This window comes from Anabrus simplex, chromosome 2 (genome assembly GCF_040414725.1).
Source record: "Anabrus simplex isolate iqAnaSimp1 chromosome 2, ASM4041472v1, whole genome shotgun sequence".
Classification (NCBI taxonomy): Eukaryota; Metazoa; Arthropoda; class Insecta; order Orthoptera; family Tettigoniidae; genus Anabrus; species Anabrus simplex.
The window spans coordinates 667,106,593-667,131,238 of NC_090266.1; the positions used below are offsets into that span (position 1 = coordinate 667,106,593).

The 24,646-nt window shown below is 38.2% G+C and overlaps 1 protein-coding gene across 1 annotated transcript in view; it reads left to right on the forward strand.

The window, feature by feature from the left end:
* Positions 1-24,646, forward strand: part of LOC136863019 (RUN domain-containing protein 1) — a 164,597-nt gene that overhangs the window by 96,796 nt on the left and 43,155 nt on the right. Inside the window, exons 7-9 of the mRNA XM_067139325.2 lie at positions 5,583-5,713; positions 5,817-5,953; positions 10,379-10,577. Coding sequence (XP_066995426.1) covers positions 5,583-5,713; positions 5,817-5,953; positions 10,379-10,577 — 467 coding nt within the window. The remainder of the gene's footprint in view (positions 1-5,582; positions 5,714-5,816; positions 5,954-10,378; positions 10,578-24,646) is intronic.

The following is a 24,646-nucleotide window of genomic DNA, read 5'->3' on the forward strand; positions in this document are numbered from 1 at the left end:
TTCATTCTTTATATTTGCCAAACAAACCCACCTCCATCTCTCCAACTCAACACCCCTCCCTTCCTCAAACCAGCCCTGTACCTCCCCTTCCCCCTCCGCTCCTTCCATCCTAGCAGACACAGCCGAACCAACAATAGACTCGATCACGCGAACGAGACCGTTACTTTGAGAAAGCCAGGCCACTAGAGAGGACAACCACCTACTGCACACCGTAAGTTTAAGCTTTCTTCACAACCATTCCACACTTTTCACTTATCAACCCATGTTTCTCATACAACCTCATTTTTTCCATTACAGATTAGAACTTCATTGACGGTTTCCACTAGATTACTACAATTTACTATGCATCTGTCTTCTACCTAACACAGCTTCTCATATTTTTATATGCGGCCCTTCCGACCCCTCTATAATAAGGCAAAACACCAGCCAACATTATGAAACAATAATGAAGAAAGGGACCGCTAGATTGAGAAGATATTAAGAATGCTGCTATTTCTGAAGCCTTAAATTTAAGGTGTTTTTTCTCCTTATCACAGGCTTTTCGCCTGCAGGTTAATTCAGGCTTGGTTTCTCTCAAAATGTTTGCTCCCGCTCTCCTCCTGACCAATTTTATGTGATGGGTTTCCACTAGGATTTTGACAGCGATTTCAAACTGTTTTGTCGTTTTTATAAACTAATAATTTGTAAACTATGAGGTCCACAACCTCACCATGTGCTACTATTATTCATTTCCATCTGCATCATTTGTTTTCTCATTCCCTTGTTTCTTAGGTTAACGCAGTTTTTAGTATCAATTATTATTTCAAATTAACACCTGTTTCACTGAATTTTGTCACAATAAGTTGTTTTTTGCTCTGCATATTGATGTAAATATTGTATATTTGTGCTATTTTGTTTCCGTCTAGGCTCTCTTTTGTTTTGTTTTTTCATTTGCGCTTTCATTATGTTTTTTAGCATTTTTTCAACTCATATTATGTAAATTATTCCAACCCCCCTAATTTTTTCACTGAAGATGGCTCAAACGAGCCGAAACATGTCTGAACTTGTTTACTCCGTCTAATGACGGAATATATGATGTATTGAATAGGAGGATACTTTCATTTTTCGCCATTGTAAAGTGAAAACCGTCAATACGGAATGATTCTAATATCTTGTAATTTATTATTATGTGATCAGTCTGGTTCCTAACGAAGTCATGTGGTGATCACCACGTAGCCTTGTGTATATCCTTTCTAGGGAATCTTGTAGTAGTCGCTGTACCTTAATTAAGGCCACGGCCACTTCCTTCCCACTCTTAGGCCTTTCCTATCCCATCCTCGCCATAAGACCTATCTGTGTCGGTGTGATGTAAAACCAATTGTGTAGTAGTCACTATCATTTGTTTACTCGCAGCAAAGTTTACCAGACGTATTCCATTCTCATTACATTTTTCATGCAGGCTGTTGCGTCCAGTGATAGACCTAAGTTCTCCATCCCTTCCAGTTTTAGCATTCATGTCACGTAGAACGATTTTAACATCATATCTAGGCTCTGCATCGTATTCCTTCTCTAGTTCATGGAATATGTCCTGATTTTCTTCCATCTCTTCAGTAGGGGCATGTCCACATATAAATGTTGTGTTGAAAAATTTTCCCCTTAGCCGTATGGAGCATAGTCTCTCATTTTCTGGTTTATAGCGCATCACTGCATTCACTATTTTATTACTCGCTATGAAGCCTGTTGCAAATATGTTTTTATCATGATCACGATAAAAGATTGTAAAGTCTTTCTGTTTCAATATATCTGCACCTGTCCACCGTACTTCCTGGATTCCTACAATGCTTATGCTATATTTCTCCATTACCTCTACCAAGTTATCCATAGCTCCTGCCCTATAGAAGCTTAACACATTCCATGTCCCAATATTCATCTCATTGTCCTTTACGTGCAAGTCGTCTTTGTTGATCCGTCCGGTTATCTTGTAATTGAGATTTCTTGACAATTGGGTTTTCCATGGTGAAGTCGTCGGCCCCACGCTCAATGTTTTGGGGGGCTGCCCCTCTCAGCACTCCGGATTGCTGCCCATTAACATCGGGGTGTGTCCCCTAGCTTTTGTAGGTCCCCCTACATACCGCAAAGCAGCAGTTGGTGACCAAAGGTTCTTCCGCCTTTTCTGCCGTTGGGATGTTGCCAGCCATCCTCCTCCGCCTTCCTAGCCGTTGACCCTCAGGTGGATACTTATTCAGCTGCCACTAACATGTGAAACAGACGCTGTTGGGGTACTGCCACTGACATGTGGAACCGTCGTGTCCTTTATTGCCTTAAGATGTTTCCTGGCTGTTTGGCTGTTATTTTTACAGCTTTAAGCCAATCCTCCTCGTATATCTGGGCTTGGGACCGGCAACAGCAACTACTGAGCTACTCATCCCACCTGCTGTATTCTGTACATTGTTTGAGGGGGGGGGGGGGGGGCTATCTTCTTTCCTGTCTTCTGAGAGAATCCTAATTATCTCCCTCAAACTCTCCAACTTCTCCCTCATACTCTTTAATACCTGGCCACAACCGCAGTTCCTACACTTGCACTCCTTAGCCATTCTTTATGGAAAAATGAAAAGAAAAGGAAAAAGAGGTTATTCTGTGCAAAAAAAAACTGAAAAGAAAGAAATATGGTCTAGGATAGTACACAAGGATCACACGACAATAAGGTAATTAATATACTGCTACAGTACTACTTAGTTGTACTATATTTTTATCCTACAACACCCTAACAGGATAAAAACTGCCATTAATTACTGAATACCAAAAGGAATACACAAGAAATACACAATTCTAAACTGCAGTTAAGCCTACCCTAATTACTACAACAGAATTCTAGTAAGAGAATTTCTACAGATACTTGTACTATTCTACACAAATATTATACAATAGAATAAGCACGCTAATTTCTAATAGGATACTACAATACACTACAATAATTTTAAACTATGTTCAAATGTATCCTAATTACAATATGTTATTAATAATCACAAACAGAAATGAAAATTGCAAGTTTGAAACTACTCAAAGATTACCAACAAAGCTAAAAGCATAGACAGATTATTATTATTATTATTATTATTATTATTATTATTATTATTATTATTATTATTATTATTATTATTATTATTATTATTATTTTATCCTTATATGCTCTAATAGACACATGAAAGATACACAAGAACATAGCAGCCAAGATGCTATTTAATATACCATATCTACACTACAATTCTCAACTGAAATGTGGTTATATAATTTTTACAGCTGGTGGATTATTTTCCCTACTATGCGGGATGGAGAATAAAAGTGTCCTTAAATGCTAAAAATTAAGAGGTTGTCTACAGTGATTTCTCAAAAAAAAAATTAAGAAAAAAATACTCAGTCAAAACTATGCAGAGGACTTGAATTGCAATATTATCGGGGTATAGGAATTTGATTATTAACTTTTATTCCATGAATAAACGAAGGTGCAAAGTAGAAAGTACGCTGGGGACTTAAAACTACAAATTATCGGAATACAATAATCAGCTGATTCTTGTATTTGTTTACTCAACTACCATATATTCTTTGATCTCGTCGGAAGGCAGCAAACAATCATCCACAATCCAAAGACTGTTTAGTAATTCTCCAGTGAAATACTGTGTATTCTCCTTAACATCTTTTTTTTAAATCGAAGTTTACAGGCATATAGTGTCATTTAATTGAATAAATTATTACCTTCATGATAGTGGTATTTGAAGGTGCTCAAATACATCAGACTTATCTCTGTAAATTTACTAGTTTGTGAAAGAACTCCTGCAGGACAAAATTCTGTCTTCTTGGCATCCCAAAACTGTAAAAATAGTCAGTGGGACATATAACCAATCACATTATTGCCTGGCATTGTTCTATTATGTGATAGATATCAAGTCTTATTCTGCTGTTTAACTGCAGTCACTTATGTGACTGATAATTTTACCAATTTATGGTGCCCACTCATGAAAATCCTAGTGAAATGAACAAAGCTTCAACTAAAGCTTTACTGAGCTCGATAGCTGCAGTCGCTTAAGTGCGGCCAGTATCCAATATTCGGGAGATAGTAGGTTCGAACCCCACTGTCGGCAGCCCTGATAATGGTTTTCCGTGGTTTCCCATTTTCACACCAGGCAAATGCTGGGGCTGTACCTTAATTAAGGCCACGGCCGCTTCCTTCCCACTCCTAGCCCTTCCCTGTCCCATCGTCGCCATAAGACCTATCTGAGTCGGTGCGACATAAAGCAACTAGCAAAAAAAAAAGCAACTAAAGCTTTAGTCTTTGCTCCATATTATTAATATGGTTCTGTAGTAGCATGTACTATACGCAAACCTTTTCTCGAGCCCTGAGCTCCCTAGTGCTGAATCGGTAGACCTCGGTTATCTTCGACATCCATATTGGCAACCTTTGAAACACAAACTATGAATCGATGTGCGACATCTGGCATACACTTTACGAACTAGTACTGTTGTTGTTTACACAGCAAAGCCAAACTATATAATTCATGCTAGTAACAAGATATGTTTAGAAAATTCATATCGATCGATCATATTATCGTTTCAATTCACATTTCATTTCCATCCAGTTGGCAGTATAACCGGAACCGGCAGCGCTCCCTCCTTACTCCTCACCCCGTAAAAATCAGGCTCAAGAAATGGTTCGCGTATAATACAATGGATGTCATATTGGAGATGTTTACTACTTTTGCAAGAGAAACGTCAGAGGATAAGGCTACAAATCAGTGTCGCCAAGACCAAATATATCAAGACGACAGCAAATAAAGATGTACAGTAGATGGAGAACATCACCATTGAAGGATTTACTTTTTAAATGTTACCGTGGGTCAATCATGAATGGTGGGAACAAAATGATTGACAAAATCAACAAACACATACTGTATGTCTGGTAATAAAACTTACTTTGCCAACTAACGCTGCTCAAATCAGCTTTGTTGTCCAATACCACCAAACTGAAGCTTTATAAAACATTGATATGGCCAATTGTGAGATACGGTTCAGATTCATGGACCATTTTGGCTGCTGATGAAAAAGTCCTTCGTGAGTTCATGTGAAAGATCTTGAGGAGGATCTATCACCCTGTGAGAGAGGTTAGCTGGAGAGTTAAGATTAAACAGAGTATTGCATGAGATCATAAAAGGTTAAGATGTCTTGGTGTTTGGGGCACATAGAGAGTATAAAGGGAGGGAATAACAAACTAGGTGCTGCATGACAGGACTATTGTGATAGAGGAACACAAAGAAAAACATGTTTTTTTTCCACCAACGGCACTTGAACCGGCTAACCCCAGTGTTAGAAACTTGACGCATTATTGATCATGGCCACGAGGTGGCCTGTCATATGTTGAAAAATAGGTAAAATATGTAGTTCTTTGTGCATGTTTTTTTGTTTTACCTACTTATAGTTTGTAAAAGAAATGTTGTGCATTACTGTATTTTCAGTCTGCCTTCTTTATCCACATTTTTTGAATATGTGTTTTTTCTCCTGTTGAATATGTATTTCCAACTTGCTTTAATACTTCATTTTCTCTTATCCAGGAGATGGAACATTTGATGTACCTACTACTAAACGAAGAGAATGTACCATTGCTTGTCCAGTTCATTGTGCAGTTCAGTCAACATCAGCATTGTCGTCTGGCCTAAAATCCTCCATCAGAAATGATGATGAGGTATTCAATTCAGTCTTTTATAATGGAATACTTTAATATTTATTAATAGTATTAATAACAAAGTTCTAGTTGTTAAAATTCATCCCCAATTGCCATGTTTTAGATCAGAGCAGAAACAATCAATGTCATGAAGAAAGCTACCACTTTATTGCACATGTTTGCTGCTATGCAGTTTGGATGTGGAGCTGAACATTTTAGAAAGAATTCACTGAAGAAGACTATGAAAGCTAACCATTGGGGGTAAGTAACAGACCTAAGATGAGAATTTATTTTTGTAATACACTTCATAAATTTTGAAGTTGGTCACCGGATCATCATTGATTAATGTTGCTGACTGCTGTCCCATCCTCAGTTACTGGCACTTAGCCAGAGATAGGCTAGTGGGCTAGAAGGCACCTCATGAAGACCATGGGAAACATGACACGGGCAAGTCCCTAGTCAAGAGGACTAGTTTTTTTTTTTTTTTTTGCTACGGGCTTTACGTCGCACCGACACAGATAGGTCTTATGGCGACAGGACTAGTTTTCTAGCTTAGGGGTGATTGCACTGGCTTTGTTTCCCCTATAGTCACCAAGATTGTCACCATGAAGTGAGTGAAAAACCACAGCAGTATGGAAAATTTATAGTAACAATACTAAGAAATAGAAGAAGAATTGTGCCCTCACAGTTCATGGAAAATTTATAGTAACAGTAGTAAATTGATAGTAACAATACTAAGAAATAGAAGAAGAATTGTGCCCTCACAGTTCATTCAAATAACTGAAATTATACAATACATTTTGTAATGTTTAATAGACACTCTCTAACCTGGCTCTTGGTTCAAGTCAAGCTATTACGAGTACTGAGCGAGTTGGTCATGCTGTTAGCGTCACGTAGCTGTGAACTTGCATTCGACAGATTGTGGGTTTGAATCCCACCATTGGTAGCCCTGAAAATCTGTTAATTCGATGTTAAGCCACTAGCAAAAAAAAGAAACATATTATGTGTTTCCTATGGTGGTTGGTAGTTTAGTGGTTTGTGTGTGTATGAAGAGTTTATTTCTACCATATGCCCCATTAATATTGATAGCTTCCGATCAAATTCCATTTTGTTCCACCAAGTTGTTTCCAAGGAGTCCCTCACCTGTCAAATGGGTTAAATAATACATACATCATTGTGAACTATTATACCTTTCAACATTCAGTTTGCAAGCCTCTGTGAATTTGCTAAATGCCTCCACAGTTCTCTATTTTTATCTAGCACTGTGGCCTCATTTAGTTCCGTACCTCTTATCTTTAAATCATTATAAATTGAGTCTAACCATCGTCGTCTTAGTCTCCCTCTACTTCTCTTACTCCGCTCATGACTGAGTTCATTATTCTCCTAGGTAACCTATCCTCTTCCATTTGTCTGACACGACCCCACCACCAAAGCCGGTTTATGCGTACACCATCATTCGACTTCATTTCTAACTTAGTCTTTATCTCTTTGTTCTGAATACCTTCCTTCCATTATGCCCACTTGCTTCTACCAGCGATCATTCTCGCTAACCAAGCGAGTTCGCCGTGCAGTAAGCTGTAAGCTTGCATTTGGGAGATTGTAGTTTCGAACCCTACTGTCAGCAGCCCCGAAGACGGTTTTCCGTCGGTTCCCTTTTTCACGTCAGGCAAATGTTGGGGCCGTACCTTAATTAAGGCCGTGGCCACTTCCTTCCCACTCCTAGCCCTTTTCCTATCCTATTGTTTCCAAAAGGCCTATGCATGTCACTGTGACATAAAGCCAATTATATATTTTAAAAAAAAGAGAAAACATTCTTGCTACTTCCATGTCTATTACTTGTAACGTATGAAGAAGATATCCTGAGTCCACCCAGCTTTCATTCCCGTGCACCAAAGGTGGTTGGAAAATAGATGCATCCTCTTTGCTGACTCAGACAGTTCTACTTTCTTTCTTCCATTGTTGTTTGGGCCATCAGTGCATAGACTGGTTTGATGCAGTTCTCCATGGCACCTTATTCTGTGCTAACCTTTCATTTCTATGTAAGTACTACATCCTACGTCTGCTCTAATCTGTTTGTCATATTCATACCTTGGTCTACTTCTACCATTCTTACCGCCTTCACGTCTGTCAAAAACTAACTGAACAAGTCCTGGGTGTCTTAAGATGTGTCCTATCAGTTTCCCTCTTCTTCTGGTCAAATTTTGCCAAATCGTCCTCCTCTCACCAATTCTATTCAGTATCTCTTCATTCATGATTCAGACTACCCTTCTCACCTTCGGCATTCTTCTGTAGTGCCACGTTTCAAAAGCTTCTGTTCTTTCTGAGCTAGTTACCATCCATGTTTCACTTCCATACAGTGCCACATTCTCCATGCTCTTCAAGAATGTCTTTCTAATTCAGTGTTCGAAGTGAGCAAATTTCTTTTTTGAGAAAGATTTTCCCTGCTTTTGCTAGTCTACATTTTAAGTTCTCCTTACTTATGCCAACATTAGTTATTCTACTACCCAAGAAACAGCATTCATCTACTTCCCTTATAACTTCATTTCCTAATCTAATATTTCCTGCATTACCTGACCTTGTTTGACCGCACTCAATTACTGTTGATTTGGACTCATTCATTTTAATCTTGTACTCCTTTTTCAAGGCTCTGCCGATACCATTCAGCACTTTCTCCAGATCTTCTACAGACTCAGATAAAATAACTACGGTATATCATCGGCAAATCTCAGTATTTTGACTTGCTCTCCTTGGATTGTGATTCTCTTTTCAAATTCCACTTTGATTTCCTTTGCTGCCTCTTCTATAGGAACATTGAAAAGGAGAGGGGACAATCAACAGCCTTCCATCAATTTTTTCTGGATTTCTTTTTTTGTTTCATAGCCCTTGATTTTTGTACAGATTCTAGATAATTCTTCTTTCTCGTTATCTGATCCCGATGACCTTCAAAATCTCAAATACATTGGTCCTATGAACATTATCAAATGAGTTTTCCAGATTTACCATTGCCATATGTGGGCTTATCCTTAATTTGGCCCTCTAGGATCAGACATATAAAGTCAGGATTGCTTTACGTGCTCCTATATTTCTTCTGAAGCCAAGCTGATCATCTCCCAACTCAGCTTTAACTTGTCTTTCCATTATTCTGTGAATAATATATGTTAAAATTTTGCAAGCTTAAGATACTAAAGTAATGGTTTGGTAGTTTTCATACTTGTCAGCACCGGCTTTCTTGAGAATAGGTATAACAACAATCTATCTAAAATTGCATGGCAGTTCTCCTGTATCATACATCTTAAACATTAAATGGAATAACCTCTCCATGCTGGTTTCTCCTAACGCAATTAATAATTCTGAGGGTATGTTATCAAGTCCTGGTGCCTTGTTCCTATCTAGGTCTCTCGTTACTCTGTCAAATTCTCTCCTCAATTCTGTCCCGTGTCATCATCGGCCTCGTCTTGTTCAGAACCAAATCATCTACATCTTTACCTTGATGCAACTGTTGGATATGTTCCTGCCATCTTTCTGCCTTGGCTTCTTTCGCTAGAAGCAATCTTCCAACTGAAGTCCAAAGGTTTCATAGACTTTCCTGTATGCAGCATCTACCTTTCTTACAGGCATACAATCTTCAACATCCTTGCATTTCTCTTTCAGCTATTCTTCCTTAGCTGTCTTGCACTTCTACTTCATTCTTTCATCACCTGTATTCTTTCCTGTCCTTATTTTTGGCATTCTTGTATTTTCGTTGTTTGTCACTCCCGATTTATCCATGGATTCTTACTTGATCTTACCTTTCTTCGTAACCTTTTCTCAGCAGCCCTACTGATCTCATTCTTCATGACTGTCCACTCTTCATCTGTTGTATATCCTTCAGCCTTTTTGTTTAGTTCTTGTGCAACGTGTTCCACTTTTTTCTTTCATCTTAGCTAGATCCCACCTTCCTTCCTCCCTCCCTTCCTCCCTCCCTCCCTCCCTCCCTTCCTCCTTCCCTCCCACACTTCCTCCTTCCCTCCCTTCCTTCCTTTCTTTCTTCCTTTCTTTCTTCGTTCTCTTCATATATTCTTTTGATCATCTGCTGAACTAGTATGCATATAGACCTGAACTATTGTGGTGGACATTGGCTCCGGTGTCTACCTTGACAACAATAATTTGTTTACTATGCTGGTCATAGTAGCTCATCCACTCCCCTGTTTTGTTATTGATTATGAAACCACCTCCTGCATTTCCCCTGCTTGATTTTGTGTTGATAATTGTGAAGTCACCTGACCAAAAATCCTGCTCTTTCTGCTAACATACTTCACTTATAGCAACTACATCTAACTTTAGTCTATCCATTTCTCTCTTCAGATTTTCTAACCTACCACAATGTTGCAAACTTCTAACATTCCATGTTCCGACTCGGAGAATGTCAATATTCATCTTCCCCTCTTGTGTAATTAGAGGAGACCCAGGCAAAAATGATTAGACTTGGTTTTTATGATTTAGTAATAAGAGTTGTGGAACTAAACAAAGCACAGAGCGGATTGCAAATTTAGTATTGTGGAGGTACTTTGTTCATTCATCGAGCCTTTTAGTTTTAACACTGAAAGGTTTAACAGAGTATAATTAAGATATATATATATGTATATGTATATATCAGTGGTATAAATGATTCCATCTTCATAATTTAATCCTCTGATTATTTTTCAGTGATCTTCGAGCATCATTGGAGATGGCTGTGGATCGTGTAAAGGAACTAGTTGCTAACCCAGTTAAATTGATGGATAGTGAATATGCATCTGATTCTGATGATGGACATATTTTAATTTGCAATGCACAGCTCACATATGCTGTGAGGAAACAGTTGGCATCTAGCATTCGAGATCTGATGCAACATGGCTTGATGCCCGTGAGTACTTGTTTTCTTATTTCTAAATTATGCCTGGTGCCTCTAACTGATGAACGCAAAAGGCAGTGGTGTCCTATTCCTATACGTTGCTTTTCCTGTGTTATCTTTTTAGTAACATGATTTTTGTACCCATTGTATAATAAAATATTACATCAACATTTCCTCCTACCAGATGCAGCCAGGTTGAGGGTAATATTCTTCTCCATTTTACAGTCTTCCTTTCCTTTCACAGTCATCATCATTTTCCAGTCCAAGTCCTGTTGTCTAATGGTGTTCTAAACCAGGTCCGTTGTAAATTGGGTTCTCCTTGACCTCTCTTCCTTTCCATTTTTTATTCCATTCTGTATTCTGTTCATTGTGTCCTTACCATTCCAGCCTAGTTTTCCTCGTTTTATCAACAACTACTCCACCTTTAATTCTTCCCAGATACCTCCATCTCTCTCTCTCTCTCTCATATTTGTACCATTTTTCTTCTTTCCTGACCCTTTTCCTAATTGCCTGGAGTTGGCACTAGTGTGGATTAAGCCCATTTATATGGCCAGATGTTCTTTCCTCTCACCGGTGTCATTAACACGAGGTACGAGTCATGCATGGCCCCTGTCTTCTTGGCCTTCGGGCTATCAACTGACGGTGCTGAATTTGAAATTATGCTCGCTACAATGCCCCTTTTTGCTAGTGTTTCATGTCTTGCCAAGGATGTACCGTACTGGTCTGTATATAAGACAGCCTCACATATAAACTGACCCTGAATTCCTGTAAGTTATTTACATGAAGAATTAATGAATGCAATTGCAACATATTCAAGCACTCCTATAACTTAGATAAATTAGTAAGCCCAATAGAAAGAAATCTTAGAACAAAAGTTTTTAAAATGTAAAATATTGAGAACCTTCCTCAGTTTTAGTATGTACCATTGATAGGTGACCTAATTTCTCGGCATAATCTGCCAGCAGGTAATGCACTATAGTATTGTGATGTTGTAAATACAGTCCCAAACACTGCATCATTTGTCTACACCACCCCAGCCTTGCCTTAAACTCAGTTACCCAAACTTTTAACTTGCATGTCACCGCTGGTGCATTTGCGAATTATTGGATAACCCTCACTTTGTTTCTCGTGCATGAATCCAGTACCAAACCTATTAGTTTCATTAAGTGTTCCCCATCTTTGAGCCTCAAAACAATGCTTCACTTTGGGTACCGGCCTTATGCTACAGCTAGATGGACATTTTTAAACGTAACATTTGCCCATTGAGTAACGCAAGAAATATGCACATAATAGTGCGGAATATGACATGACTAGATACTACAGAACTTACAACAAAGTATCAAAGTACAAAGCTGTTCTCTAGGTCACAACACAGACTAGCGTATCATGGCATTGATCTTTCATCATAGGACACAAGTTTTAGTGCCTACACATAGTGTATGAGTAACCGGGTCAATTGCAAATTTATTTTATTTCTCTGTCATGTCTGTTGATGACATGGTCTAGCAATCAGTAATGAAACAATTGCCTTTGATGTTATACTTCATTCTGTCATGACTTTTCAAAACACTGAATTTCTTCCAAAATGCACAACAGCTCACATCTTGGCCCTACAGGAAAGCAAATTATATTAAAAATTCATTGTATAGCTGGCACATACTGGAAGTTACTTCATTTAATGCATAGATAACTGCATTATTTGACGTTGGCGTAGGCAGGATGAACGGAATAAAACGTTGCATTCATTTTCATAAAAATTGTTATGTTGAATTATGCCGATCAACCTGTAGCCTTAGACTTTTTTTCATCTTTCCACCTACATCATATGTTACACTCTGAAATACTGAACTTTTTCACTGCCTGTTCATTATTAGTACGTTTTGCCTTGCGTAAAACTCGTTTATTAATAACCTTTCTCTCCTTCAGTTAACTGAAGTGACAAATACAGCTTTTCTACACATGACAGAAATAACTGTACCCAGGATTTTTTTGATGAGGGTTAGGATTTTTGTTTTGAGATGGGGGTTGCTTCCAAAAACAAAATCTGTAGGAGCAGATAAAAACATTATATTTTAAGTAATAATGGTCACACGCGCCAGCGTATAAATCAGATTTAAATCGCTCTCAACATGAGAAAGCCACATGGTCAGAACTGCTATGTACCGCTATGAAATAAATGCCATAAATGGAACAGTAGCCAGAATTTTCATGACTAATAATCCTTAAATCACTATAACAGTGTTTTATTATTATGAGTATCTTCTTCTTTGGCTTTTTAAACAGTATCCTCCCTGTTCAGTACATTATGGTATAATATGAATTTAAAGAACTTAAATTTTATATTTGTCACATATATAGGCCTACATGTTTTGATCCTAATTGGATAATCTTTAGTAGATTGCTAAAAATTGACACATACGAGTATATATCATAGTTAAAAACATTTAAAATTGAAGCAAGAATGATGTTATGAATGTTAAAATGTTCTTATTAAGAAAAAGTTCATGCTCTTAGAAAGGTCTTGTTAAAATCTTCAGTGTGCACATTTAACACGTTCCCTGCGGCAGTGAATTTCGATGACTTAATGTTACGTCGTATCGGCCCACCGGTGACCCGATGCTGCCTTTAGTTATTATCGGTTCGGGTCACCGGTGACCTGACGAATTTGACTTTGTTTACTCCCTAGTATGACATCCTAAACCATGCATGTGCACTTGTTGTGTGCGTTATTGTTGAGGAGACATTCCAGCGTATTTACCTGTGCGACAGTGTTCCGATTCAACAATTGCGTGAAACAGAAATGACCCCGGAAATAATTGGGTCACCGGTGGGCCGATCAAAACTAGCAGTATGCCTCGATCCTTTACTTCAATTGGAACACTATGTTGCCATTAGTTAACAGAAATTCGTAACTAGGACGTAGTTACTTACTTCGCAATTCTGGGAAGTTTGCACCGACGGATAAGAGTAACATGTTTCGGGGCACATGGTGACCCGAACCGCACGGAACGTAATATAGGCCCACCCCAGTGCTGTCCTAACCCTCTTTCTTTTCCGTGCCGCCGGTGTGTCAGAATGTGAAAGCTCCATACCTAAAAAAGGACGTGAAATTGCTTGTAAATATTATATACGGAAGATAGTAAATATGTCAATAACTATTCCAATAACTCCAATAACCTCTATTGGCTTTCCTAAGAGCAATGTAGAAAGCAGATATCAGAAGGGTGGTACTCCTTAAACAACAATCTACCATCTGCGGACAGCAACACTCTAGGCTTCATTCACCGTAACCGCGCTAAGCGATTCCCGCGTAAAAATATAGGTCAGACAACAATCGGGACTCAGGGTGACCCGATGCGATATGAACGGAAGATGAAAAAAACTTCCTTCGGGTCACCGGTGGGCCGATCAAAACTAGCAGTATGCCTCGATCCTTTGCTTCAATTGGAACACTATGTTGCCATTAGTTAACGGAAATTCGTAACTAGGACGTAGTTACTTACTTCGCAATTCTGGGAAGTTCGCACCGACGGATAAGAGTAACATGTTTCGGGGCACATGGTGACCCGAACCGCACGGAACGTGTTAAGTGTATGTTATTCAGTTTTCAAACTTCATATTTTAATTTTCTCCCTTTTTTCTGTAATAATAATTGTTCTGTGTATTGTTTTCAATGTGGGTGCTCATTGCCTCAGTAGCAAATTCTAACCAATAAATTCAAATTCAGGATTATCACTTGATTCTTCAAGTCTGTCGTCATGAAATAACTTTTTAATTATGTTTTAATTTTTTTCATAAGTACCTACCTAATGTTGTCTTTTTACATAATTTTGTAAGGTATATGTTCATAAAGTTTTTTAAATTTTAGTATAAATCTTTCGCTAATACATACTTTTTTAAGTGGGAAAGAATTATACTTTTGCTCCTACAGAGAACACTTTGATAAGAAATGGTTGATATTTCATACATATATAAAATGTGTTGCATCACCTCGGACCAAAGGGTTTCTGACTCTTTATAAAAAAACAAAAGAGAAACGTACTGAGATACCATATCAGCATCATTCGTTGCCCAACAGAATAACAAACAATACAGCTTTTTCAATTTGAGTTACTGAATACAGCACACACCAGTACATTTCATACCAGGTAACACATCCCCTTTCATTGATGCATGCCTGAATTCTCTTTGGCATACTGTCCACTATTTCATCAATCTAATGTTGGTCCAAATTGTCCCACTTCTCAGTGGTGATTTGGTGTAGATGTCGCAGAGTGGTTGGCGAGTCGTGACATTCTCAAACAGCCTTCTTTAATTTACCCCAGCATGTTCATTAGTGTTCATGTCTGGGAACGTGGCGGCCACTCTAGTCGAGCAATATCGTGATCATGAAGGAAGTCATTAATAAGATGCGCACGATGGATACGCACATTGTCGTCCATTAAGACCACATTCACCTCCAAAATGCTGGCGATACAGTGTCACTATAGATCGGAGGATGTCGTCCCTGTATCGTATAGCCATGACATTGCCCTGCATGACTAAGAGTGGTGTACAGTGGCCACTATATAATGCCACCCCAAAACATCAGGGAAACCTTGTTGCATGTGGCGTGTGTAAATAGAGTACACTGAGATGTGAAGCCCAACAAGACTGCCTCCGAACACTTCGCCAACTCTCGTTAGGAACAAGGTTTATGCGACACTCATCAGTGAAAGGATGTTATACGGATTCTGAAATGACCATTCAGCATAATGTTGGACACATCTGTACCGCACTCCATGATATCTAGGTTTGAGGGCTGGGCCTCACCATGGGTGTTGGGAGTGATGTACCTCGTGGAACCTACTTCTCACAGTTTGAGTTGAAATGGAGTGACCTGTGGCTTCCCGGAGATCATTTTTCAGTATGGTGGCATTGCATTCAGGGTTCTTCCGGGCTGAAATTCAAAGGTAACTGTCATCGACTGCAGTAGCCCTTGGATGGCCTGTGTTAGGCAAGTCATTAACAGTTGCTGTCTCCCTCTATCACTTCCATGTTCGAACTTCATCACTTTGATTATGGTCGAGCAAGTGCCCTTGTTGACCATCCTTCTTGACATAGCATGATTATGTATACACACTCACATGTTGAAATTGCATGTCGTGCCATCCTAGACGCTCACTACACTGTTTAGAACACCACCTCTAATGCTTCCTCACTAGTGCTACAACTTCAACTGAAATACTGCCTCCCATCTATGCATGGCATTCTGCCCTTGGGTTTACAAACATCTTAAGGGTCATCTTCCCAGTCTGTAGCATAGGACAGGTCAAGATAGCAGCACAGTAAAATGACACTCAGGAGTGATGCAAAACTTCTCTGGTGTGTGTAAAAAGAGCACACAAATAAATGAATAGGTATTATTATTCAGCAAATTTATCTGTCAGATTGCACCTACTTAAGTATCATCATCACAAGCTACAGCATTTCTTTCTTAAGATTTTCTCCATTTTTTCTCATGATATGCCCGAAGAACTGAGGGATCTCTTGATTGACACAGGAAGAACGAGATTTTTACATTTTGAGTTGCTTAATGATGGATATATTTGTTCTTCCTGCAGTCCACTTTACACCCAGCATTCTACGTCAACACTACATCTTGATCGCATCGATGCGTTGTTTGTCCTTGGCCTTTAGGTTCCATATTTCACAATAATATAGAAATGCAGAGAAAACAACAGCTTCAACAAGTTGGATATTTTTATTGTTTGTTACTTCCAGATCCTGGGTGTTTCTTCATAACAACTCTTGTCTTCTAATTTCTACTTCACAACTTCTTGTGTCTATCACAGTTGATCCAAGATACTACAAGGTCTGCTTGATACAAGAACTGGAAAAAATTCAAAGGAAAGCAGCACAATTTGTTCTGGGTGATTTCTGACAAAAGAGTAGTGTTACAAAAGTGTTGCAAAATTTGGGCTGGGAAGACTTTAGAGTAAGGAGATGAGATGCTCAACTATGTGGTGTGTTACAATGTACAAATTTCATTATATAGGTCCATATTGATGCAGCTTAATTAAGAACTAATATTTGGTGTGTTTCAAGCTGTCAGTGGAGAGTTGGCATGGAATGACATAAGTAGATGAATAAGCTTGAGCGGAGCTTTTCAGGAGTAGGAAAGATCATAATATGAGGGTAAAGTTGGAATTCAAGAGGAAAAATTCGGGAAAGTTTATGGGACGAGGAGTAAGGGATTGGAATAAATTATCAAGGGAAATGTTTGATAAATTTCCAAGTTCTTTGAAAATGTTTAAGAAAAAACTAGGTAAATAATTGATAGGGAATCTGCCACATGGGTGACAGACCCAAATGGAGATTGATTGATTGATTGATTGATTGATTGATTGATTGATTGATTGATTGATTGATTGATTGATTGATTGATTGATTGATTGATTGATTGATTGATTGACTGACTGACTGACTGACTGACTGACATAAAGAAATAACATTTTGGGGCTACTTTTATATTATAGTGTAGGTGCTCACTAAGGAAGGATTTTTTGATGTTCCATCGCTAAGTGGGATGAATTTTTGAAATGTGTGTATCTATGTCTCAGAAACTTACCAGTTTACATGAAAGTTGGTATTTGGAATCTCCTTTAAAAATAAGGAAATACGTATTTTCTTGTTTTTGGAAAATCCTCTTATTGGAGGGGGGGTGAAAAAATATTTTTTTATTTAATTTTAAATATTTTTTGGTATTTGGAATCTCCTTTAAAAATAAAGATACACATTTTTTTTCATTTTTGGAAAATCCACTTAGGTGGAGGTAGGGGAAAGACTGATAAGAAAGTTGAATTACTTTTATGGGGATACTTATATCTCAAAAACTGAGGATGTTACAGGCGTGGAAATAGGTATTTGAAATCTCCTTTAAAAATAAAGAAACGTTCTTATTTATTTTTTTATATTTTTTTTCGACTTTAGAGAAGACTGTTTCTCACATGTACAGTTCTATGTCGCATGGTCATCTTAGCCCCAAACATGGTCTATGAATACTTTCTGGGGTAAATGAAACTCAGTTTTTCACAGAGTTTTTATACCTTAGGGATTTTCAGATAATGTCTTAGTACATTACCAAGGAACGATTACTTTTATAAAATTTCAAAATCCACGCAAGCGAAGCCGCAGGTGACTGCTAGTCATGAATAAAATTATTTATGGCCTAGACTGTAGTGCCTTATTCTACAACTTTATACAGTATATCAATTTTCATTAAATTTTCTTTAGCCGTTTTCTCTTGGCTTGGTGTTGATTTGGACTAAGCAACAAAAGTCTAAATTCATGAACATCTCTGTTATCATAGCTGGTATGGTAAAACTGTATTAGACAAAAATGATCAAAAATGTTATTTTCTATAACTTTTATATGTAGTGTTTATCGTAGGACCACTAATAACATAGATGTTTGAGTATTAAATTTTAATCCTTCCCCTAAGCTACCATTACAACCGGTGAAATAAAAATATAGCCTAGATTGTAGTGCCTTATTCCCCGACTTCACTTACTGATTGTTACCGATTTTCATTACATTTTGTTCTGCCATTTTCTCATAAAGCACATACATACATACATACATACATACATACATACATACATACATACATTGATGACGGAAAATTAAAAGTTGCATTTCCTTCTTACTGTGGACATGGCCGTTGCAGAAATGCCAGTCTTTTTTTAATTCTGAGCAGTGTACAGACAAAACTTTTATTTTATATATATATGTATATAATCGATTTAAACAAAACGAACCCCTTGGTGCGAATATGCCATTAAGACCTTTGGCCTGCTAATACAACTACTGCACAGTCAGATGGCCTGCAGATAGTGGAGTGTCACATGGTTACTTTACCAAAATGCATAGCTGTATTGCTTGACATCTGTGATGGGGTCTGCTACCTCTCGTATCAGGCAGCTCTTCAGTTGACCGCACAAGACTGAGTGAATCCCCTTCCAGCACTCGGTCCCAAATTAAAATCATTAGACTGTCTGGGAATTGAACCCAGAGCCTCCGGGTAAGAGGCTCCTACATCACAGGCCTGAACAAAATGGTGCTTGAAATATTTACAACAAAGTCGGTGATATGATAAATAATTTATCACGCTGTAAAGACCAAATTAATTGGAAATTAATAGTCCATGTTCCAGAAGAGTGCAAATGAATGTTGACATATGTTATTGTTGCTGTAATTATTGTTCAGATTAATTTAGTTGTCTTAATATTGATCTGCATTATCTGTGAAAAATAACATCAGTTCATTATATCATATAAGATGTCCATCGTAACTCGTGTACTGTTAAAGATATTGACTTTCTTTTTTCCCTTTCATTAATGGTATCAAGGAAATCGTAATTGAACTTCCAGTGCTCTTTCAGGGAAAACTGGTGAGATAACGGTACTAAACTTTTTTTAAATGGAACTACCCTATTTTCTACACCTAGACTCAAATGTCATTTCGCTACAAATACAGCACTGTGATTATTTTGGAAACAAGACAAGTACTTCTTGAGAAAATGGATTGTATTCAAATGTGCCTCATATGCCTTCTGTAGGCTGTCCTGTTCAATGGAATCACACACCAGCTAGCCAAAAGACGCTCTATTTGTAATATATGAACTGTTGACATACAAAGTTCCTTCACATTCCAATAGCTACCATGCCCATAAACTCACTATGATAAATTGTATTTAACATATCTATATAAATAAAATTGTAGGGGGTCCGCTGTCTGTAATTTCTTTTGTTTTGCCAATTTTTCAGATATTAATCCGTTTTAGGTCAACTAATGACCGAATCAGAGGTTTTTACGTTTCGTGTCTGTTTGTTTGTCTGTCTGTTTGTCTGTTCCACCATCACGTCGAAACGGCTGGATAGATCTCAACCAAACTTCATATTTAGAGTATACTCAACCCGGGGAAGGTTTCGATATGCATATCATTTTAAAATCTTTGAATACACGGGGGTTTATAGGAAAACCATTCTGGTTTTCCTCCATTTTCTCTTATACTATTGATTTTCTGTGAACTTCGTTTACCGTACGTGAAACGTCTCTTCATTATAAACAACTTTCGTTATGTTCATAATTTACCTTACTCTTCACATGACGGAGAAATTTACAATTTTCCGCTGGTATCATGCTCTGCATTGAGTGACCGACAGACCGACAACGAACCTACATGTTACCATGGCAACGTCTCTGACTGCATGCCAGCAGGGAAGTAACGTATTGCCATTTTCCTCATCATGCTTTTAAATTCGTGGTTGTTCCTTGGGTAGAAGGCAAGAGAGGCGTCAATGGGCCTGTCTGCGGGATATTGGCGGAATATCGTTGGATGTTATAACCACCCTCGAATAGATTAAGTAATAACACCATTAGTCATCTTCTTCTTATTTGTTTACCTAGGAATCACTGGACCTAAATTTCTCCTCTGTTACCGCTTTATTATATCCATAACTCACACTGGCATAATTTATTGAGGGGCATTTGATTTTCCAATACATTAACTTGGCATTTACATATTTGTCGTTATCCGGCTGTCCTCAGTTATTATCCATTTTCTATTAATTTCAACTTTCTTAACTATTATTTTCTTCCTTAATTACGCCGTATGTATGCGAGTGCTACAAACTATTGGATGTATTTCCACCAAGACTCATATTTAGAATACACCTGTCCTTGATAGGTTTTAGGACAAATATTGTTTCTAAATCCCTGAACTGACTGGGGGTTTATACGAAACCAAAACAGTGATTTTGCACTTCCACAAAATATACACAAACAACGTTAATTTAAATCTACCTGCCTTGGTAGAAATTAATTTCTAAACCTTTTTTTCTCATGTGCATCATTTCGATACGAGGATTAATAAGGGAGATATCATTAACGGACCGTTTTTCTGTACAAGTCCCATCGGACTTAACTCACGAGCGGGTGCGATTAAGCGTATTCCTTACAACTTGAAAACTACTGAAGACATTCAAACCAAAATTTATATTTAGCATCCACCTGTCCAAAGGTAGGTTTTAAACGTAAATAACATTTCATGTTCCGGAATGGAGTGGCGGTTTATAGGGAACCGAAATGGTGATTTTACTCTTCGACAATATATACAGAACAAGACCAACCTGACTGGAAATCGACCAAACGTGACGGAATTCCACCTGTAAACGTTTTTTTTCATGTGCATTTTTTCGTCAGGAGGATTAATAAGGGAGATATCACAAATGGTCACTTTTGCAGGTTAAGTCCAGCGGACATAGCCCAAAAGGTGTTTTTCATGGAGCAGATTCCTTATCTATATAAATCAAATCGTAACGACTATGTGCCTCTACACTGACTATTTTGGCGAAATTTTCGTACAGCTTTCCGTTTAAGGGGTAATAATGACCATCTCCATAATTTTTGGTTTAGTTTCCTGAAAGTCCTAATTTTTACCCGCCTCGCCCAAAATCCAGATTGCGGCATAATCTGCCAGAAGAAAAAGAAGATAATTGAAATTTGACAAAATTATACGTTTTAGCCTGTAACGAATGGAAAACATCCTAGATCATTAAATTTTTCACTTTTTATCCCCGAAGAATATCGAAATATGCAGGCAATTTTAATGATGGTGCAGACCTTCGGAAATTCCTATCACATAACGGATTGCACAATCTCTGTTCAATTTGGAATGATCTACAACCTTGGTCTTATGACTTTTTGCCGTACCTGTATCCCTTTTACGTTTGATTTTTCTCTATTAATCAATGTTAAGTTAATTTGGAATTTTCACATGCATAATTCATACTTTCAGTTACTTACATGAAATACAGAATCATCAAGCTCTTCACGAAAATTGGCCCACCCAGTAGCCATATGAGAGCCAAATGCTATGTATGTAGCTGTCACATAATTATCCGAAAAGTAATGTAATGTGAGATAATCTTACAAAACCTTTACCCTGTTCCACGTTTCTAACTCAATCTGACACATGAATAGATGACATATCATAGGGCCAGCCATTTAGGCCACTAAATCCGGCGTGTCTTATGGTATAATCCTTTGTCGATATGACGTACGTTTAGTAGCAGTTAATCTGCAAATGAAGGTCTTCAATATTGTGAACACGCATATACTTTCGTATGTCGATCTATATATATTCACTGATGTCGATTTTTAGCGATCGAGAAAGGGTGGGTCTGCTATTGTAATCAGTACTCCCCATACCGACTTTGACTGGCAGTAGGAAAGGGTTCCTTCTTCAACTCCTGTGTAACTGTCATTAGTAAGGAAGGCCTACAATTGTAATGGATAGTTCCCTTCTCGATTTGACTTGCAGAAGGCAAGTGAGCATGCAATTTTGTTTAAAACCCCCCTATCCGATTGTGTTTGGCAGTAGGCAAGGGTGCCCGCCATTATAAAGAAATGTCCTCATCTAAAATGTGACTGGCATTAGGCATAGTGGCCTGCTATTTTGATGGAAACTCACCAACTTGGTGTGACTGGCAGTAAGCTGGCTGCCAGTAGGAAAATGGGCCTGGCATTATAGTGATGACTGCACAACTCAATTTCGAGTGATAGGGTAATTGCCTGTCATTATAATAGAAACTCCTCAACTGTAATCTGTCTGGAAGTAGGAAAGGGGGGCTGCCATTTTACGAAAACTCCCCAAATCGATTCTGTCCGCGTAGTAGGCAATGGGGCCTGCAATTATAATGTAAACTTCGCAACTCGATTGTGAATGGCAGTAGGCAAGTGAGTCCGCCGTTATATAACAAATCCGTAACAAACACTTTACATTGGAAACAACGTACGGGGACCTCCCCATGCTCTTTCTCGGATATCGCTAAGAGACATGAAATTTTAAAACAATCTTATTTACTGCATGTACACTATTTACTTTGATATTCGAATACAATGTAGAATACCGTAGCGAAGCACGGGTACATTCGCTAGTTTAATATAAAAGTAGTTAACAGTACAGTTAAAACAGATATAGAATGGGTTTCCTTTCCTATCTGACTTCCCTTGTTCAACTCTTGTTGTTTTTCTGACCCAGGCGGTATGAAGTTTGGGAGGCCTAGGAGGTTTATTTTTTTCTTCCATTTTCATGCATTTTGGGGGCTGTTCTCATTATTTTGTTCATTGTTCAAAGCTTCAGTTATCATCTTTTATTATTTTTTGATTAGTTTTAAGTTGGGGTGGTTGCACAGTGAATTTGTGACCTAACTGATGGTTTGTATCCACACAGATGACAAGAAGAATGTACCAGAATATTATAAATTAGCATACACATGTATATTCTGAAGGTACAAAGAAACAATAACACTTGTATTACTTCGAGAACATCAAAAGACACAACCCTAGATAATTTCTGATGTAGATAAATGATGCTGTTAAAACAATCATACCAAACAGTGTTCATCAACAGATCGAATATGGCATACATACATACATACATACATACATACATAATCATTATAGACTGTTATGCCTTTTAGCGTTCAGTCTGCAAGCCTCTGTGAATTTACTAAACGTCGCCACAATCTTCGATTTGCAACTAGTGTAGTGGCCTCATTTAGTTCTATACCTCTTATCTTTAAATCGTTAGAAACTAAGCCTAGCCATCGTCGTCTTGGTCTACCTCTACTTCTCTTACCCTCCATAACAGAGTCCATTATTCTCCTAGGTAACCTATCCTCCTACATTCGCCTCACATGACCCCACCAACGAAGCCGCTTTATGCGTACAGCTTCATCTATCGAGTTCATTCCTAAATTAGCCTTTATCTCCTCATTCCGAGTACCCTCCTGCCATTGTTCCCACCTGTTTGTACCAGCAATCATTCTTGCTACTTTCATGTCTGTTACTTCTAACTTATGAATAAGATATCCTGAGTACACCCAGCTTTCGCTCCCGTAAAGCAAGTTTGGTCTGAAAACAGACCGATCGTCTGGGAGCTGACTTCCTTCCTACAGAATACTGTTGATCGCAACTGCGAGCTCACTGCATTAGCTTTAGGACACCTTGATTCAATCTCACTTACTGGGAGAACACACAACCTAAATACTTGAAATTATCTACCTGTTCTAGCTTTGTATCACCAAGCTGACATTCAGTTCTGTTGAATTTCTTACCTACTGACATGAGTTTAGTCTTCGAGAGGCTAATTTTCATACCATACTCATTGCACCTATTTTCAAGTTCCAAAATATTAGACTGCATGCTTTCGGCACAATCTGCCATTCATTAAGACCAAGTCGTCAGCATAGGCCAGACTGCTTACTACACTTCCACCTAACTGAATCCCTCCCTGCCATTTTATATCTTTCAGCAGATGTTTCATGTAAACTACGAACAGCAAAGATGAAAGATTACAGCCTTGTCTAACCCCTGTAAGTACCCTGAACCAAGAACTCATTCTACCATCAATTCTCACTGAAGCCCAATTGTCAACATAAATGCCTTTGATTGATTTTAATAATCTGCCTTTAATTCCCTAGTCCCCCAGTATGGTGAACATCTTTTCCCTCGGTACCCTGTCATATGCTTTCTCTAGATCTACGAAACATAAACACAACTGCCTATTCCTCTCATAGCATTTTTCAGTTACCTGGTGCATACTGAAAATCTGATCCTGACAGCCTCTCTGTAGTCTGAAACCACACTGGTTTTCATCCAACTTCCTCTCAACGACTGATCGCACCCTCCCTTCCAAGATGCCAGTGAATACTTTGCTTGGTATACTAATCAATGAGATACCTCGATAGTTGTTGCAATCCTTCCTGTTCCCTTGCTTATAGATAGGTGCAATTACTGCTTTTGTCCAATCTGAAGGTACCTTACCAACACTCCATGCTAATCTTACTACTCTGTGAAGCCATTTCATCCCTGCCTTCCCACTATACTTCACCATTTCAGGTCTAATTTCATCTATTCCTGCTGCTTTATGACAATGAAGTTTATTTACCATCCTTTCCACTTCCTCAAGCGTAATTTCACCATCATCATTTTCCTCCTTCCCATGAGCTTGGCTGTTCGCAACACACCAGAAT